This window comes from Phaenicophaeus curvirostris, chromosome 2 (assembly GCF_032191515.1).
Source record: "Phaenicophaeus curvirostris isolate KB17595 chromosome 2, BPBGC_Pcur_1.0, whole genome shotgun sequence".
NCBI lineage: Eukaryota > Metazoa > Chordata > Aves > Cuculiformes > Cuculidae > Phaenicophaeus > Phaenicophaeus curvirostris.
The window spans coordinates 118,716,780-118,735,957 of record NC_091393.1 but is presented as its reverse complement, the minus strand read 5'-3'; the positions used below and the strand labels follow the sequence as shown (position 1 = coordinate 118,735,957).

The 19,178-nt window shown below is 49.0% G+C and overlaps 1 protein-coding gene across 5 annotated transcripts in view; it reads right to left on the bottom strand.

The window, feature by feature from the left end:
- Positions 1-19,178, bottom strand: part of EXTL3 (exostosin like glycosyltransferase 3) — a 130,864-nt gene that overhangs the window by 4,260 nt on the left and 107,426 nt on the right. For all 5 annotated transcript variants that reach the window (XM_069850633.1, XM_069850636.1, XM_069850635.1 and 2 more), the window contains one exon: positions 2,143-2,270. In XM_069850633.1, the coding sequence (XP_069706734.1) occupies positions 2,143-2,270 (128 nt within the window). The remainder of the gene's footprint in view (positions 1-2,142; positions 2,271-19,178) is intronic.

The window sequence follows — 19,178 nt, the reverse complement described above, 5'->3', positions numbered from 1 at the left end:
CGCTCGCAGTCAAGCCATAGGGAATGAAACCCTGAGGTTCCCATGTGAGAGCGTGGGCTTGCTTCGCATTCTGCTCTCATCTGCAGCTCACTCTCCTGGAAAGAAATCCCACGGGAGAGCTGCAACACTGACAGGAATAATGAAGAAAAACATCAGCGCCTCGCACCTAACCTGGGAAATAAATCCCAGCTTCCAGGGGCAGAGGTGCTGGCTTCCTTCACATCATCCGATCCCATCTCCCTAACGGTTTGTGTTCCCTGCATGTTGGACACAGAAGGGTTTTACCTTCTCCACAGGCACAAAATAAGGGAGAAAGTGCCCTTTTTGGGTTTTATTTTTCTAGTGTGGATGCGAGTTCCTCCCACAACCTCCCGTTCCTACAGATCTATGAGGTGATGGCTGCAGGGCGATCGCAGGCTGCTGAAGAGACCAAGTTTCTGAGAGCTCTGAGCTTCCATCACACTCACCAGCACAGCCAGGAGCAAGGAGGTGTTTATTGTCATATCCTCTACTCAATCTAAAGAAGCTCTGATACAATCTGGTAATGAAAACCTAGCGATTAGCACCACAAGCAGCTTTCCCGGCACCATCCACCCAGCAAGCACTCATTTGCTGCAGATCCTGCCAATCCAGTGGGATTCTTTTGAAAAGCCAGAGTCAAACCTACTCGTTCCCTTTCACTTCTCCCACATTTCGCCTTCCTACGAACGCGACACTGTTCTCTGGAGAATCGTCCCTGCTGTGCTCCTCAGACTCTGGGTGCCCTCGTCCAGCTCGCTCCTGAGAAGCGAATGGAGCAAGAAGAGGCTTTCGGCCACCAAAACTGCAGCACAAAGCAAAGTTTCAACCAAACGCAGTTGCTAGGGGCAGAGGTTCACTCCGTCGCCAAGGCACCATTTCTTTTCTTCCCTGGCTGAAAATGCTAACACAGGGAGGCTTTGTGGGAACAAGGTGCTTGTAAGCAGGGACATGAGTGAGAATAATACCCAGCACAGTTTCATTTGATGCTCTCCAGGTCTCACTGGTAAAGCCTGGACCAGCCGCGGCATTAAAGCAAAGGGAAACAGAAATCAAAGAAGGGGAGGAAACATCCAAGACCCGATGAAGAGTCTGAAACAGGGCAGGGAAGGGAAGCCTGGAGCCCTGCCGCCTCCTCCCCTGCTTTAATCACTTCAGCACCTCGTTTCTCATCTTCCAGCATGAGCTTGTTGGGTTTCCAGGCATTTTGCGCCTTTTAATCTTCCTCCTAAACATGAGCCAACACTTTCTGGCGCTGGTTCCGGTCTCCTGCCCCCCAGCCAGCTGCTGGGAGCTCTCGGATTGGCAGTCGCAGCTCCCACTCCCGGCCTGGCAGACTGACGAGCCACAGCCAAACGAGCTCCAGCGCTCCCTCCTCATGCATCTCCTTGGCAGCTGGTGAGGCTCAGCTGTAGGAGCTGCTGGAGCAGCCTGCCGAATCCTCCCACGGCAGGAGCCCACGTAGCTGCTTGCTCCCGTTGCCCTGTACTCCAGCAGCATTTTACCAGGGTAAAGTAAGGGGAAACGTAGATGTTGGAGCAGAAGGAGAGTGGGAATGAGAGCAGAAGTGACAGCAACCAGCACCAGCCTTTGCTGTAACATCTGTCTTCCCCACGCTCTCCAGAAAACAATGCAAAATAGCTGCCACATCCCGACGTGGCACCAAGCAAAGAGGATGACGTCCCACCTCAAGCACACCAGCATCACACCTGCCAGGGCTGTGAACCCCCTGGCCTTGCCAGCAGCATGTGAAGGGTGGAGCGCGATGGTTTATTGGATTTGTTTTCCTGTTTCCTTCCACCCTAGGAAGTCACGTATCCCCAAAACAATTAAAGGAACATTTATCAGAACAGCGAAAGCTGATGAGTTGAGGTTAAGAAGCATGAGAATCAAGGTTGTCTGGACAACCTGACATCAGCCCACTCATTGAACAGTTCATTAGCACATATTGCTCCTACAAGAAACTGAGTTGGAAAGCCATGGGTTGGAAAGCCATGGGAAGGGACGTGCTCATCCTAATTCTGGCCCCAGATTCATCCACGAGGCCACACCACATCTGAGCAGACCCTGGATGTGGAAACTCACAGTCTGGCTCCAAAGGCGAGGTGTGCGGAGGCTACTCACCGGAAGCCAAACATGATCTCATCGTGGCGCAGGTGAGCATCATCGTCAATGGACAGGATGGCCTCCGTCTCGATCTCATCCCACGGCAGGAACCGGTTGTTCAGGCTGTTTTTTTCTGTGCGGACAACCTAAGAGATGAACGAACACACGGTAGTTAAGGTGGCTGTACCTGCACAAAGAAGGGATTTAGGGGCTGCGCACTCCAGCTGCGGCGGTCCAGGATTTCGGCACTGCTTCATAGACCCTGTGACAGCGAAACACATCTAAGAAAACAGCAATCGGCTCTCTCTGACACCATCTCTGGCTTCCAGCCCTTCTCCCTGCCGATATACAACTGCCAACACTGAATTCAAACCTGAAATGCCAGGGACCAGCTTTAACAACAGGGCTTGTGGTCAAGCATGGAACAGTTTGGGTTGGAAGGGACCTTAAAGCCTCCCAAGTTCCAGCCCCTCTGCTGTGGGCAGGGACACCTCCCACTGCATCAGGTTGCTCCAAGGCCCATCCAACCTGGCCTTGAACACCTCCAGGGATGGGGCACCCACCACTTCTCTGGGCAGCCTGGGCCAGGGCCTCACCACCATCCAACAGCTTGGACACAACTCACTCACAACTCCTCTCCAAACTCTTCCAACTCTCCCACAGGGCGATTTCCCTTATCCCCAGCCATACACATGCAAAAGCACAGAATCATACAATAACACTATACTTTCATCGAATCATAGAATCATTTGGTTGGACAAGACCTTTGAGATCACTGAGTCCGACTGTACCTTTCCACTACTAAACCAGATCCCTGAACACTTCATATACCTGTCTTTTAAATACTCCCAATGATGAGGACTCAACCACCTCCCTGAGCAGCCTCTGCCAGTGCCTGAGAATCCTTGTAGTGAATAATTTTTCCTGATATCCAATCTAAACCTCCCCTGACACAACTTGAGGCCATTTCCTCTCATCCTATTGCCTGTCACTTCAGAGAAGAAACCAGCACCCACTATGCTATGGCCTCCATTCAGGTAGCTGTGGATGGTGGTGAGGTCCCCCTTCAGCCTCCTTTTCTCCACTAAACAACTCCAGTTCCATCAGGTCCTCCTCATAAAACCTGCTTTCCAGCTCCTTCACCAGCTCCGTTGCCCTTCTCCAGACGCACTCCAGCACCTCAGTGTCTTTCTTGGAGTGAGGGGCCCAAAACTGAACCCAGGATTCGAGATGGAGCCTCACCAACACCAAGTACAGGGGAAGAATCACTCCCCTGCTCCTGCTGGCCGCGCTGTCTGATAAAGGCCAGGATGCTGTTGGCCTTCTTGGCCACCTGGGCCACTGCCGGCTCATGTTCAGCCGCTGTCAACCACCACCCAGGTCCTTCTCTGCCAGGCAGCTTTCCAGCCACGCTTTCCCAAGCCTGGAGCGTTGCGCAGGGTAAGGGCTTCACACAGAATTTCTCCCTCTTCTTGCCTGCACCTTCCATGCTGGACCCTCTCTCTTCCTCACTCTTGCACTTTTCGCCTGCCCTGATCTACAGTCACACCGTTCATCCCACGCTTCCCATCCCATTCAATCCCTCCTGCTGTTTCTCCTCTGAACCATCTCTCTTAATTTAAAAATCAAAGTCCAGCCCAGTGAAAAGAATAAGGCGTGGCAATAAAATCCCATTAAATAAGATTATACTTGATCACATAAAACCCCCCACACTGAAACCATTACCAGAGGAAAATTTTTGTACAGGGGATCTGTGGGACAGCTGGTCCGATTAAATTCCCATGTAAAACCAGGGATGGTGCTTTCATCCGTCAAGAGCTGCTGGCGGGGATGGAACATTCGACAAGAACGCAGAAAAATATTTCATTGAAGATTCATCAAAAAAGCACCAATAACTTACTGCAGGGAGGTGAACAAATTAGGCAGCTCTGAGGTACGAGGAGCGGAGCCAGCAGCACCCCCACCCCAGGAGGGCTTCGACACAATTAGTGCCTGAAGCAGAAGGCAAAAGCAGGGACAGACAACGCCCGTGCAGGAATTTCTTCCCTATCTCCCTCCCAAGGTGGAGAAGCATGGCAAAAACCAGCACGGCGTCTGCGTTTGCTGACAGAGTTAGCATGAGGCAGCAGATGCTCTCAGGGATAACTTCTCTATCTGGGAATTGCTGGAAAATAGAGGTTGCAGGGATCACCGTGGGAATGGGTGATGAGGAGGGAAGCAGGAGAGACAAACTGCATGCAGCGATTCAGTGTGGAAGCTGGAAAGACATGAATAAAAAAAAAGGAGGAGGTTTGGAACAGCATGACCCTAAGGCACTGGCACTGGAGACCAAGGAAGATCTGAACATAAGGAGGTCAACACAGGCTTCGAGAACATCACCTCCACAGAAGCATCACCAAACCCAACAGGCTGTGGGCATCCTCTGGATGCATCAATCAGGAAAGGAGAGGAGCCAAGAGCAGGCCCCAGACTGACAACAAGGAGAATTTAAATCTCAGAACCATTAAGGTTGGAAAAGACTTCTAAGATCATCCAGCCCAACCATCAATCTTCTCCTGCCTTGCCACGGCTGTACCTGTAAGTGGCATTAGCAAACCCAAGGCTCCTGCAGCAGCACCAGGAGATCCAGGCTTGCGAGAGGACATGGTTCTAGATGGGACAGCTGTGCCACACTATGAGATGCTTTCTGGAATAGAAGAGCACTTTGGCAAACCAACGTGACAGCAAAACCAAGAACATTGCTCAGGGCAGCAAAGCAGATGTTGGTTGGGGCTCCTGAATGCCTCTAGTGGGATGCAAGCACTTCACCTCTTAATTAAAAGCCATTAGCCCCTATTTCAGCCCTTTTCTAATCAACCACCCAGTGCATTGTGCTATTTACAGGGCCAGATTTTATTAAGGGGGTGGTTAAATGCCTTAGGAAATGTTCTGCCTCCCACATGTGGCCGGCTCCTTTCCCGGTCAGCACATCCCACGCTCCAGCTCTTGATTGCTTCATGAAAACTTCAGGACTGGCAGCGATTGCAAAACCCACCCCAGAGTAGCTTTCATGTTTTCTGACACAGGGAAGGGCCCCACCAGCAAATTCCAGCCTGGACCAGCTGGGAACTGGTCATCGTTCTCCCCAGCTTGAAGGGTTTCAGCCCTTCAGCAGCGCCGTTTCTCTCAATGAAGTTTTGTGACCACCAACAACTCCTGAATGCCCATTTTTACCCGCTCTTGCAGATCCCACATACTAGGAAGCTTGCAAAGTTATTAAACCCAGCACCGATGCAGAATTTAGCCCTCCTGCTAAAGAGCGTGTGCCCCACTGTGTCCCTGCTGTTCTGATGGTGCCTCCTCAGAAAGCCCGGTCTCTTTGAAATCTGTAGGTCTCTTATTAAGGTCAGGAAGTTGGACTGAGTCCATAGTAAATTGATAACATGCTCTCCAGGTCCTGCCTGGCCAGTTCATAGAATCATAGAATCCAACAGTCCTGGAAGACTGGAGAAGTTCCACTGGACTGGAGGCTGATGTTGTGCCCATCTACAAGAAGGGTCGCAGGGAGAACCCAGGAAACTACAGGCCTGTCAGTCTGACCTCAGTGCCAGGGAAAGTCATGGAGCAGGTGATCTTGAGTGCTATCATGAAGCACATGCAAGAGAACCGGGTGATCAGGCCCAGTCAACATGGGTTCACAAAAGGCAGGTCTTGCCAAACTAACCTGATCGCCTTCTAAGACAAAGTGACTCGGCTGCTGGATGAGGGAAAGGCTGTGGATGTATCTTCTTGGACTTCAGTAAAGCCTTTGACACAGTTTCTCACAGCATTCTGCTTGAGAAACTGTCAGCCTCTGGCCTCCAACCTGGTGATTCTATGGTTCTATGAATCAGTAGGCTGGAAAGGACCCAACGTATCATCGAGTCCAACCATTCCTATCAAACACTAAACCATGCCCCTCAGCACCTCAGTTGAAGATGGTGGGGTGGATAAAGGACAAAAAAAACCGAGCAAGAACCACAAACCTGAGCACAGAAATCCCTCTCTGCCTCACTGATGTGCTGGGAAGAAGGTAGCACTTTGGATTTCACAGAATCAAAGAATCATGGGTTGGATGGCACCTCAAAGCCCAACCAGTTCCAACCTCCCTGCCATGGGCAGGGACACCTCCCACTGCATCAGGTTGCTCCAAGCCCCATCCAACCTGGCCTTCAACACCTCCAGGGATGGGGCAGCCACCACAGCTCTGGGCAACCTGTGCCACTGCCTCATCACCCTCGGTAGTCCCATCCAACCCAGTCCTGAAGCAATTCAAGGTCATTCTGTTCCACAACACAAGGCAGGGGTTGTCTCAAGGAGCACAACGTCCCACAACTCCACGCAAGCCCATTTTCCCCATGGTGTTTTTTCATAGCTATGCTGGCCAATCGATCTTGAAGATGTTAGAGAGAACTAAATCAGAGTATAAATCTCAGGTCTGCCCAGCAATAATGCCCTGAACCAATACTTTATCAAACGTTTTTATACATAAACACAACAATGCAGTAAAATCAGTATCTTCCAGCAATTCCTGTGCTAGTGAGGCTTTATGCTTACAGTTTAAACTAAGTGTCACATATAATTGGAGGGTGAAAACATGAAGGATGTCTATGCCCTTGGAGAAATTTTGATCGGTCAACTTAATGGAGCTGGATTGATTTCTGGGCAAAGAGCAAACTCTGCAAGAAACCAGGAACCTCATTTCTTGTGTCAAGTTTTTAAGAGAGAAAAGCCCAAAGAAAGCATTTGGAGAGCTGGATAATCCTGGGGGACAAAGAACAATGTCTCAGGTAAAGGATTTGTTTCCATCATTCCCAAATATGCACCAATTCAGCCCAAACAGGATAAAGAAAAGTAGCACTATAGTCAGAGCAGGGATGGAGACACCATGTGGTCCCTTTCACCATTCAGGTGAGAATTACAGCACTGAAGATGCGGAAGCCAAACGCATCGGCTGCTTCCACACGAAGAGTTGACCTCCATCTATACTTGGAAGAAAAAAGCCAGGAGATCCTGCCAGCGCAGTCCTCCTGGGAGGATGCAGATTTACAACCCTGTCAATCCCTTTTCTTGGCAACTCCGAACAGTTTATGAATAAGATTTAGTGAAGCAAGTCTCCTGTGCTGCAGGGGAGCACTCTAGCCAGAGGCTCCAGAGTTTTGTCCTTTTTGGTCCCAAGGTCTGATCTGCTGGACCAGAGCAAAGTCCTCTGCAAAACTCAGCGTAGTCTGATGGGGACAGCACCAGCATCAGGGCTGGGATTTGCACAGGACCTCCCTGGGGACAAAGCTCCCAAGGACCATGCTGTCCTGCTGCACATGGAGGAACAGGTAGGAGTTCATAGCCTCTCTGCATCTCCCAGACCGTGGGTGACCACTTGGCCTTGGCTCCAGAGGTGCCACCATTGTCATCTCCACCAAACAAGGAAGATGAGATTTGCACATCTGGGAACCGATGATCTTCATCCCACCCACATCACACATCACGGAATCATAGAATGTTTTACAGCACCCTGTAAATATCCCCAGCACCCCCTACACATCTGAGGGTCTCTCTTTTAAAGACATCTTTGATCCCAATTTCTCTCGTGTTTTGTGTTATCATTCCTGTTTAGATGAGATCTTGGGAAGATCCAGTGAGGTTGGGGAGGCCCTGGCCCAGGTTGTCCAGAGAAGTGGTGGCTGCTCCATCCCTGGAGGTGTTCAAGACCAGGTTGGATGGGGCTTGGAGCAACGTGATCCAGTAGGAGGTGTCCCTGCCCATGTCAGGGGCTTGGAGCAACGTGATCCAGTAGGAGGTGTCCCTGCCCATGTCAGGGGCTTGGAACTGGATGAGCTTTAAACTCATTTGGGGTCCCTAAAACCCAAACCATTCTATGATTCTATGATTTTCAAAGGACAGAAATCCATCCAGTTCCTAATAGCCAGCACCCTGCTTTCCAAAGCCACACAGAGAAGCACAGATCCAGGCCTTGAGCTCAGCCAATAGTCCAGCCTCACCTGACAGAACACGATGCTCCTCCTGGCACTCAGTCAGGCTGCCGGTGCTGTGCAGGCAGGCAGCAGGCAGAAGCTGGGAGGCTATCACAGCTTTTCTATCTTAACCAAGCCCTCGAGATGTTGGATGTCTTCCCGACAATCACACACTCATTCCCAGCCCAGACCTGAAAACTTGAGGAAACGAGTCCAGCACAACAGGGGACTAAGGGGCGTTGCTGGCATTTCCCGAAGAGCTGCAAATCCAAGAGGAATTGCAGCCCTGCACGTTGAGACACACATAAACATGATGTTAAAGCTCCTTCCAGAAGCATCGTCAGCACCGCAGATCTTAGCAGACTGGTATTTTGTAAAGAAATGAATATTCTTTTGATTGTCAGCGTTTATGATAATTAATGTTTAAAAAATTTGGGATGCAAAGGCAAAATCATAGTTGCAGAAAGCAGATCTTTTAAAACCTCTCTCTCTATTAAGACAATGATCTTTTGCCATTAACCTATGGTTAACACACTCAAATCCAGAAGATATCCATAAATGGAGTTGGATGAGATCACAGCTCCTGAACAAACCCCATCACCCTGGCCAAAGCAATCCTGGAGAGAGATCCAAGTTGCTTGGAACCACCTGCAGGCAAAGGTGCAGCTGTGAGGGATGTGCTCCTCTCCTGACTGGTCTCTCCTCGTGGAACAGCCTTGCAGTCCCCAGCTGGATTCCTGATCTGCTCCATCTAGTCTGTATGAGGCCCAGGCCATGTAGAGCTTGGCTCCGGTCTGTGCCGCACCAGCATCAGCTGCAGCCAAGCAACGAGAAGAGCAGACAGGAGAAAGGAGACAGCTTTTCTCCACCATTGCTCGTTCTCAGACCTCTTCCATCTCAGTTCTCACCTACCTCATACATACTCCCTGGCATCTGCAAGGCTGGATGGAGCACCTCCCGTACAAGGACAGGCTGAGAGAGTTGGGCTTGTTCAGCCTGGAGAAGGAAGGCTACAAGGAGACCTTAGAGCAGCCTCCCAGCACTCACAGGAGCTCTAAGAAAGCTGGGGAGGGGCTCTGGATCAGGGAGGGCTCCTTATCAGGGAGAATGTTGCTCAGCTGCAGATGGGAAGATTTAGATGAGATCTCAGGAAGAAATGTTTTCCTGTGAGGGTGGGGAGGCCCTGACCCAGGTTGTCCAGAGAAGTGGTGGCTGCCCCATCCCTGGAGGTGTTCAAGGCCTGGTTGGATGGGGCTTGGAGCAACCTGATCCAGCGGGAGGTGTCCCTGCCCATGGCAGCGGGTCGGAACTGGATGGGCTTTAATGTGCCTTCCAGCCCAAACTATTCTATGATTCTATGATCTGCTCTCTTGCTGATTTGATGGCACTGGCACAAAAGCAGTCAGTCATTTATCTGAACATCCACCCAAAACCAGCTCTTCCAAAACACTCCTAGTGGGATGTTCCTTTGGTCAGCTCTTGCCTGATGAAATGTCCCTGGTTTTCACAGTAGCTTCCCCTGACAATTTTTCATTTTCTTATTTTCCCTTTAATCTTTTTGAAAGTAGATTGTAGTGAGGAGGGTGTTGGTCTCTTCTCTCAAGTAACAAGCGATAGGGCAGGAGGAAATGGCCTCAAGTTGCACCAGGGGAGGTTTAGATTGGATATCAGGAAACATTTATTTCCTGAAAGAGTGGTGAAGCCCTGGCAGAGGCTGCCCAGGGCAGTGGTGGAGTCCCCATCCCTGGAGGGGTTCAAAAGATGTGTAGATGTGGCACTTGGGGACATGGTTTAGCAGGCACGGTGGTGTTGAGCTGACAGTTGGACTGGATGAGCTTAGAGGTCCTTCCCAATCTTAATGATTCTATGATTCTAAAGATGGATTGGAAAGTTACTTTTATCCCCTCTCACGCATATTAATTATTATCTCCAGGGGGCTGGAGAACAGGCCTTATGAGGAGCGGCTGAGAGAGCTGGGGGTGTTTAGCCTGGAGAAGAGGAGGCTGAGGGGAGACCTCATTGCTCTCTACAACTACCTGAAAGGAGGTTGTGGAGAGGAGGGAGCTGGGCTCTTCTCCCAAGTGACAGGGGACAGGACAAGAGGGAATGGCCTCAAGCTCCACCAGGGGAGGTTTAGGCTGAACATTACGAAAAAATTCTTTACAGAAAGGGTCATTGGGCACTGGAACAGGCTGCCCAGGGAGGTGGTTGAGTCACCTTCCCTGGAGGTGTTTAAGGCACGGGTGGATGAGGTGCTGAGGGACATGGTTTAGTGGTTGATAGGAATGGTTGGACTCGATGATCCGGTGGGTCTCTTCCAACCTGGTTATTCTATGATTCTATGATTCTATTCTGCTCCTTCCCCAGTGCCTCCTCCTCACCCTGAACCACCTGCAGCCCCTCTCCTTTATTCCTGGCACCTCCAGACTCCCCTGCTTTGCTACCTTCAATTTAAGGTGTTTTCAACATTGGAATGAAAAGTATTTATAGACTGTTTTAAGACTCGTCTCCAGATGTATGGAAAGAGTTTCACTGGAAAGGCACTTAACTGCAAAGCCATCCAGGGCAGCACATACTGCATAGAAACTGGTAGAACAGATGTGTTTTTAAAATACATATAATTAGGTAACGCAACATAAGCCCAAGAATAAATCATGCCCTGCTGAGAACAAAACCACATAGAAAGATACGAGTGGATACCCTTTTGTTTTAAACTGATACTGTGTCCGTGGACGTATATTGCAAACACTCGGGCTCTCTTTAAACAACTCGCCTGCTATCAGTGGGTTCCTCATCTCCGAGATGAAAAAACAGCTTGCAACACAAATAAAACTGATTATTTATTCCTTTTCATATAAGAGCAGCTGTCGCATCTGTCTGGAAAGACTGAAGGAGAAGGGTGCTTATTTTAACATTAAAGGCATCTAGACACTCACTTGTCTTTATTCTCTCTGTGCGTTGCTGTTCGTGGCTGCACAATTAAAGACGCACGTTGAGTTTGCTGTCCAATTAGATTTATTTGGCTATTACTTGTAATTATTCGGCTCCAAAGAACATCCCTGGGATCACACGCTGTCCCTTGCTGCTGAGGCATTCAAATACCTCATCTCCCATTGCTTCACCTCACACCCTCCTCAACTTTCTGACACTCAGCTCTGGGCTTTACGTGAAAGCTCGCAGGGAAAAACTGGGTGAGAGAGGATAGAAAACCTCACAACCCAACTCCCATTAGGAAGTTTGGGATCACAAGGCAGAGTTAGAAGATGCTGTGAAACAGAAGTCGTTCAAGAAAGGGAGATCTCACACTTAGAGTTTTGATACTGATAACCCCAAGTCTGGGTTTAGTGGGGTTTGTGTTTGTGTTTTTGCAATGAAATAGGCAGTATCCAAAGATGTGATGTTCCAACAGGTGTCACGGTTCTTCATCAATGCTCTTTCAAGTTGCAGTGCTTCTCCAGCCCTGAGAGGGCTCAGCCTTATGCATCCACCCGCTGTTTCACCACTTAATTGATGCTGCGCTCCCAGGCACTGGGTGAAATGCGTCGCTTGTCATGGCTTAGAATCTGAAAGGGCAATATTCCTATTGTATAGGACTGACCATGGCAAATCCTTGAACTGTTTTATTTCCATCCAAAGGTCTTTGAGTTGTTAGCAAACATCTACCAACATAACAACTGCCCTGGAAAACAGGAAAGGATAGGTAGCACTGGTTCCTTCCGACCCAAACCATTGTGTGATTCTGTAACACACAGTTTCAGGCCAGGTAGAATCACAGAATCATAGAATAACCAGGTTAGAAGAGACCCACCAGATCATTGAGTCCAACCATTCCTATCAAACACTAAACCATGCCCCTTAGCACCTCTTAGGTACAGTCTCAGTACGCTGTTATCCTTGGAAGAGTCATATAAGAGCTGAAGAAAATGCACAAACTGCAACTCCCTGACCTTAGGATAACAAGCAAACTCTAAAAACTTCTAAAAGTACTGAAGCCCAGCTCTCTCTCAGCCCTTCCCTCTTAGGACTCCACTAGTTAATTCGTGCACTTCTAATTTCATTGGAAAAGACAGATTGCTGGTCCCCTGGTCCCTTCTGAGAAGTCTGCTAGCAAACGGACTGAGGGCTGCGGGATGGATCTGAGAGGGGCTGTCACATCTCATCTGTGAGACAGAGAGCATGTAAAAGTCAGCCTGATGGTTCAGAAGCACCCTTGAGGGATCCTCTTCCTGCCAAGCCATCAGCTGCCGTGCAATACCAGGTCATCAGCATTAATGTGATGGAATCGCAGCAACATCCGTCTTGGAGATAGAGAAGTGCACAACACAGAGCATCTCCAGGGGAAGAAGAAAGTGCTGGAAACCCAAGGGATGTGGTCCCAGGGGAGTATTGGAATTCTGTTTGCTAGGTGAGGCAGAGCTTATCTTCCCATACTTTGCTCTTTGGCTGACAGCCCAGCTGCTTCAGTTAACAGAATTAATTAACAGAGCCTTTCACCAGCGCAGACCCTCAGTATTGTTGTGCTTCTTCAGCAGGTTCCTTCTCTTCCTACTTGGTATTTGTCACACAGGATCTCCACCACAGCAGTGAAACTAAATGTTTGGCAGAGCAGGGGCAGTTATTTTAGAATCACAGAATGGTTTGGGTTGGAGGAGCCCGTAAAGCCCTGCCAGTTCCAACCCCTCCATGGGCAGGGACACCTCCCGCTGGATCAGGTTGCTCAAAGCCCCATCCAACCTGGCCTTCAACACCTCAAGGGATGGGGAATCCAGGACTTCCTTAGGCAACCTGTGCCAGAGCCTCCCCAGTCTCAATGTGAAGAATTCCTTCCTAATTAAGTTTGTTAAAGTTGGGATGTCTCATGGTTTGGAATACATCACACCCAATGGTGCTCAGTGACTATTCAGCATTTAAAAGCTGCTGTGTCCCATCCTAGAAGAGCCGTAGCGCAGGCTCATATCTGGGGGCTGAAGGCATCAAAAAAACCCCATTATATCCCAAATAACGGAGGAGTGAATTGGGGTCAGACTATCAACTCACTGAGCAGCTGGTATATAAACTCGATATGGAAGCAGAGACAAGAAGGCATTGAGTTTACAGGCAGGTTATTTTTCTGATGGGAAGAGGGCAGAGGATTTATTAATGCTTACGTGGCTGGGAGCAGCAACCATAAAGAGCACTCAAGCACATAAATCCACTTTGGGCTTCCAGGTTTATTCCAGACTGGAAGCTCTCTACAGACCTCCAAGATGAGAAGTCTGAGATCCCTCTGGGCAAGTCTTCTGAAATGAAGACAGCTTTTTGCCACTATGACTGTCCTCAATCCGTTATCTTGAGATGAGAGCTGTTTTGTATTGTTAGATGAAAAGAATGAGCAAACCAGTACCATGATTCCCTAATCAGGATCCTATCTCTTGTTTCATGAGCACAGCTCATGGAGAAAAGCAATTTCCATCAGCTCAAATAGCAGAGAATAGGGTCAGGATAACAGCCTGAATGCGGTCAAATAAATGGGAAAAGGCATTTCCACCAAACACATAACCTTGGCCCAGGTTGCCCAGAGAAGTGGTGGCTGCCCCATCCCTGGAGGTGTTCAAGACCAGGTTGGATGAGGTTTTGAGCAACCTGCTCCAGTGGGAGGTGTCCCTGCCCATGGCAGAGGAGTTGGAACTAGATGGGCTTTGAGGTCCCTTCTGACCCAAATCATTCTATGATAATGTTCAATATAGAGAACAAACCGCATTTCCCTTCCCTACATGAACCCCCAAAACCTCGGAGTACAATTCAGATAAGCTTTCAGAAAGCTGAAGACTTTGTTAAACCACGTTTAGCTGACAGTGTTAGCTGGGAAACTGAAGAACACCTTCACTTGATTTCCCACCTTTCTGCTGCTGGTAAATCTGGGAAACCAGCTTCCTACGACATGCCTGTGAGCTTACAAGGAGATGGACAGCTTTTTGTTCTCTGTTCCTCAGTTTCCCTCTGGCTCATCAGCAAGATGCCCTCAGCTCATTGTTTCTGGTCTTTGTGCCACTTTAAGGACAAGGGAAATATTCCTCACCTTCCTTCACAGGTAATACAGATTTTCCTTATTGAACTCAAGGCTTTAAATGGATGGAAGTGACTTAAAACCACTGCTTTTACTCTATAAATCTTTTATCATATAATCATGGCATGGTTTGGGTTGGAAGGGACCTTAAAGCCCATCCAGTTCCATCCCCTGCCATGGGCAGAGACACCTCCCAGCAGACCAGGCTGCTCCAAGCCCCATCCAAACTCGCCTTGAACACCTCCAGGGATGGGGAATCTACCATTTCTCTGGGCAACCTGGACCAGTGCCTTGTCAACCTCATCGTGAAGAACATCTCCCTGATATCCAATCTAAATCTTCCTCCTTCCGATTTAAATTCATTCCTCCTTGTCCTGTCACTACAGGCCCCTGTAAAAAGTCCCTTCCCAGCTTTCCTGGAGCTCCTTCAGGTACTGGAAAGGTCACTATAAGTTTTCCCCAGAGCCTTCTCCTCTCCAGGCTGAACAACCTCAACTCTCTCAGCCTGTCCTTACAGCAGAGGTGCTCCAGCCCTCGGATCATCTTTGTGGCCTCCTCTGGACCCATTCCAACAGTTCCATATCCTTCTTATGTTTTATGGTCTTTCAAGGAGCATCCCCACTCAGTCGTAACAAAGGAAAAAAACCTCTCCACTCTTTTTGAGTACTCGTAGCGAAGCAGGACCAAATCCAGAGACACAGCAATCAAGACAACGGGAAAACAAACTGCAGCCCTTGGTTCTGAATCCAGCTAGTCCATCATCTTTGTGCTTATTGATTGCTTCTCACAGGAGATGAATCTCCTCCATAAGCACAGGAAGGAGCCAGGCACTGCTTTTTTGGAGAGGGGAACGCTCCGTATGCGCTGCACAGCAGAGAGATCCGTCGTGCCTTATCGCTAACCGCAAAGTTTGATTTTGAGCAAAGTGAAGAGGAAGCATCCATCAGTTCGATAAGGGAGAGCAGCATCTGCTTCCTCACTGGATACCGGCAGGAATCGGGGGGGAGAAGGGGAAAGAGACTGTCCAGGAGGTGAATAATATTGCAGCTGCTGTGCTGCACCATTGTCAGCCCACTGGTAAACTTGGGAATAAGTCACTATCTTCTATTTGAGAGCTGCAATATCTTTGCTGATCGATCCCACAGAGCTTGGGGAGGCATCTGTGAGCAACACCAGACAGGTTAAGAACAAGCAGGGTGATTAAAAACTCTCTCTTGTTCCTCATCTCTTTCTCTAACCCTGCATCCAAGAGTTACTTCCCTCTTTATCACCTTCTCATCTCCTTCACAGTTGTCTCCTTGTGATGTCCCAGTGCCCTGCAAGGTCCTCCCTGTTACAGCAAACTTTAACAACACAGATTTTCTTTTGTCCTATCTATTTAATACCCACAAGCCAAAGCCAAATCCACTATCTCAGTGCTTACAGCTCGCTCCTTCTCTCCTGCACCTTGGGGCCCATCCAGCTCTTGTGGCACCAGATCAAGTTATAACTGCTCTGGGAGACAAGACTGTCTTCGCTTCACAAATAAAGCAGCCTGAACAGAATGCACAATCAAATCATTTTGCACAGCAAAACCAGTTAAAAGCGTGAGAAGAAAGGAAATGCTGATACCTGGGCCCTGGGACTTTATTAGAAGAAGGGCTTAGCATGTAGTGGATGTCACCACACGATGCCATATGAACCAAGTAAAATCTGCAACAATAAAGTCACATAATATGAAAAGAAGGTGAAAACAGAAGGAAAAGAGTAGAGAAAAACATCGACATGTTCAGTTCCAGCCCATGGTTGTTCCAGGGACATTGAATAGCCTGTTGTTGCTTAAAAAGGAACATGAGTGCCACCATGCAAGCCCTTAAAGCAGCAGGAATCCAGCCCTGGAAAACCAATGTGATGTCTTGCTGCTGCACTGACCACAGTGCCAAGTCCTATTGTGCCACTTGTGTCCCCTGCTGCTGTGCCAGAGGCTGCTCCAGAGCTGGGAGCATTTTAAAGACACACGGACAGCTTTCGTGTTGGTGGTTAAAGGCTTCAGCGCAGGGTGTTGGCACTCATGACATCTCCAAGCTTTCATGGGTGAGAAAGCCATCTGATTATGTTCTCTGTAGGGTACAAGGATGCTTCCTTCCCATGTTTTTCCTTTCTGGTGCCCCAGAGTAAGGCCATCCTTCTGGTCATCAGGCCCAGGAGCTGCACCCTCAGCCAAGGGAACCTGGCGAGCTGAGGCTACAGGAACATTTTGTCTACGGAAAAGCTGTTACAAACCAGTTTCAGAGTTAATATTCAGAACACAAATCTCTAAGAAGCCGGCGCTGCTTGTTACCTTATCAGCGTACATTCACGCATCACCGCACCTTTGCTCAGGCCTGGCAGTCACAAGCACCTACGTTTTAGCATCGTAGCTGAACTAAGCAGCACATTTGCTCCTTCCTCTTCTGCTACACAATGGTAAAAATATGTATCAAGAAAGCAAAACTAGCAGGGATTTGGGAACCGATCCATGTCCTCAGCAGTGCAAGCTCGGCAGGCAGCAGGTGGTGCTGCGTACCCGGCAGCAGCATTTTCGGGCAACATCACCTTAAAATATCACTCTCATAGAGACAATTAACTCCTAAACCTGTGATACGAGGCTTTGAGCAACCTGACCTAGTGGAAGGTGTCCGTGGCCAGGGCATGGGGGTTGGAACTGGATAGGCTTTAAGGTCCTTTCCACCCCAAACCACTCCATGACACTACGACCCACTGCCAGTAAAGCTGGAGCATCAGACGGGACCTGTTTAACCCACTCAACGTGCAAACCTCTTGTGTAAAGTGACTTAGTGCTCAGAAACATGGTGATTTTGTGATGGAAAGCATAGCCTGAACTGTTCCTGCTGGAAGTAAACCTGTAGCTCCCGTTCCCTTATGCAACCCAGGACCTGAAAGTAAAGTTGGGTTCCTCCTTATTTCACATACAAGAGGAAGGGAAAAGCAGTACATGCTCAGTGTGAAGCTCTGACTCACTGAGGAGCTTCAGCAGATGAGCTGGTCCAGCAAAGCCCAGGCTACATCACCAAGGAGGGGTCGAGTATGTACTTAAGCATCCATCTGAGTCTGGACCAAGCAAACACTTACACAAAGCTCCCAGGAGAAAAAAGGATCAGCTGAAACTGGTGTGATGAGCATGGAGTTTTATTCTCCTGTTTAACTCACAGTCCTCTCAAGGACCTCATCTTGGCTCACGCACACTGCTCCGGATTAGCCCAAGTGACAGTGCAAGCTCTTAATTTGCAAGGTTGGCTTTGCTCTTACAGGAAAACCAAACACAATGTTAAAGAACAAGCAGCAAATCTCATGCTGCCACCATGGCACTCTACACAATGAGGTTACAGTCTGTCCAGCTTCTGTTCCTCCTTCTCTTAGACAGAAACCTCACCTAGGGACCTCCTTGTGCTCTTTAAAATGCATATAATGGAATCACGGAATGGTTTAGGTTGGAAGGGACTTTAAAGCCTATTCAGTTCCAATCTCCTGCCATGGGCAGGGACACCTCCCCCTGGATTAGGCTGATCAAAACTCCATCCAAACTGGCCCCATCCAATCTGCTCCAGATTAACAAGCACCATTTCAAGGGACACAGTGGCCAGCTAAACGGGTCTGCAGATGGCAGCAATCCTTCCGGATTAGACAATTCCCAAAGATTATTCCTTTTAAAACAAGCAGCTAAACTGAATGAGGCTTCCCAGCTGGCCACCAAGCCAGCCGAAAAAGATGTTGTGCCGCTGGAAGTGGCTGCAGAGATCAAAGCCAGCTACTTGTGCTGTAACGAAGCTGAAAGAAAGGATTAGTCACTGCCAAAAGCCACGGGAGCTGGCACTGGCAGGGAACCCAGCTAAACGGCTCAGAAATGTTTGCAGGCACACACACACCCTGGAGGAAGGGGAGAAAGCAAACGGCTGCTGGGCTTTTACAGCCACAGCTCAGTCAGTGCAGGACAAGGAAAAGGAGTTGTAATGTCCAAGGGAGAAAACGAGTAGGAAGTTCAGGCTGTAATTTCTTAGGAGATGAAAACAGGAGAGCTTCTAGCAGCAGTGTATTCATCTGGTCTAGATATAAATGTGTTGGCATAGACAAGCACAGCTCTCTCAGCCTGTCGTCCTATGGAAGGTGCTCCAGTGCTTGGATCATCTCCATGGCATCCTCCAGACTCATTTCAACAGATCCATGTCCTTCCTGTGCTGAGGACTCCAGAGCTGAACACGGAGCTCCACGTGGGGTCTCACCAGAGCAGAGCAGAGAGGGAGAATCCCCTCCTTTGCCCTGCTGGTCTCACTGTTTTCAACGCAGCCCAGGACACAGTTGGCTTTCTCAACTGTGAATGCACATTGCTGGCTCATCTTGAGCTTCTCATCCATAGCAGATCTTAGGACCTGTTGCTCTCTGCTGAAGCTTGGGTAAATTTTCATATTGCTACCACACTAAACCATCCATAAAGACGAATACTACAGACTCCCAACAGGATTTAAATGCTCAACACGAGCAGGCAATGTGCGCTGGCAGCTCAGAAAGCCAACCTTACCCTGGGCTGCATCCAAAGCAGTGGGACCAACAGGGCCAGGGAGGAGATTCTGCCCCTCTGCTCCACTGAGACTTCACTTGGAGCCCTGTGTGCAGCTCTGGAGTCCTGGATATGGACCTGGCAACAAGCACATGATGGGATAGGAGGCAGTTGAGCCTCCTATGGGAGAACCCAGGGGATTCGGGCTCTTTAAAAATGGGAGTTAGAAAAATGGGAAGAAAGCACACCTATTATCAGAAGATTAGGATTCCTTTGGAAAGACCCTGCAGAAGCTTGTTGTGCTCCAGCCATTCCCCAGCACTTGGTCATGAGAACAATGTTACCTGCCAGCATCCCAAAAAAGACAGAAGACATTTCCTTCTCTTGAACAGAGTGGTACTGAGCATCCCCCGTGGCACACAAACCCCCACGAGTGGCTCAAAGGCAACAGGCACGTGTACGTGTCAAAGGTCCCCCAAGGCCA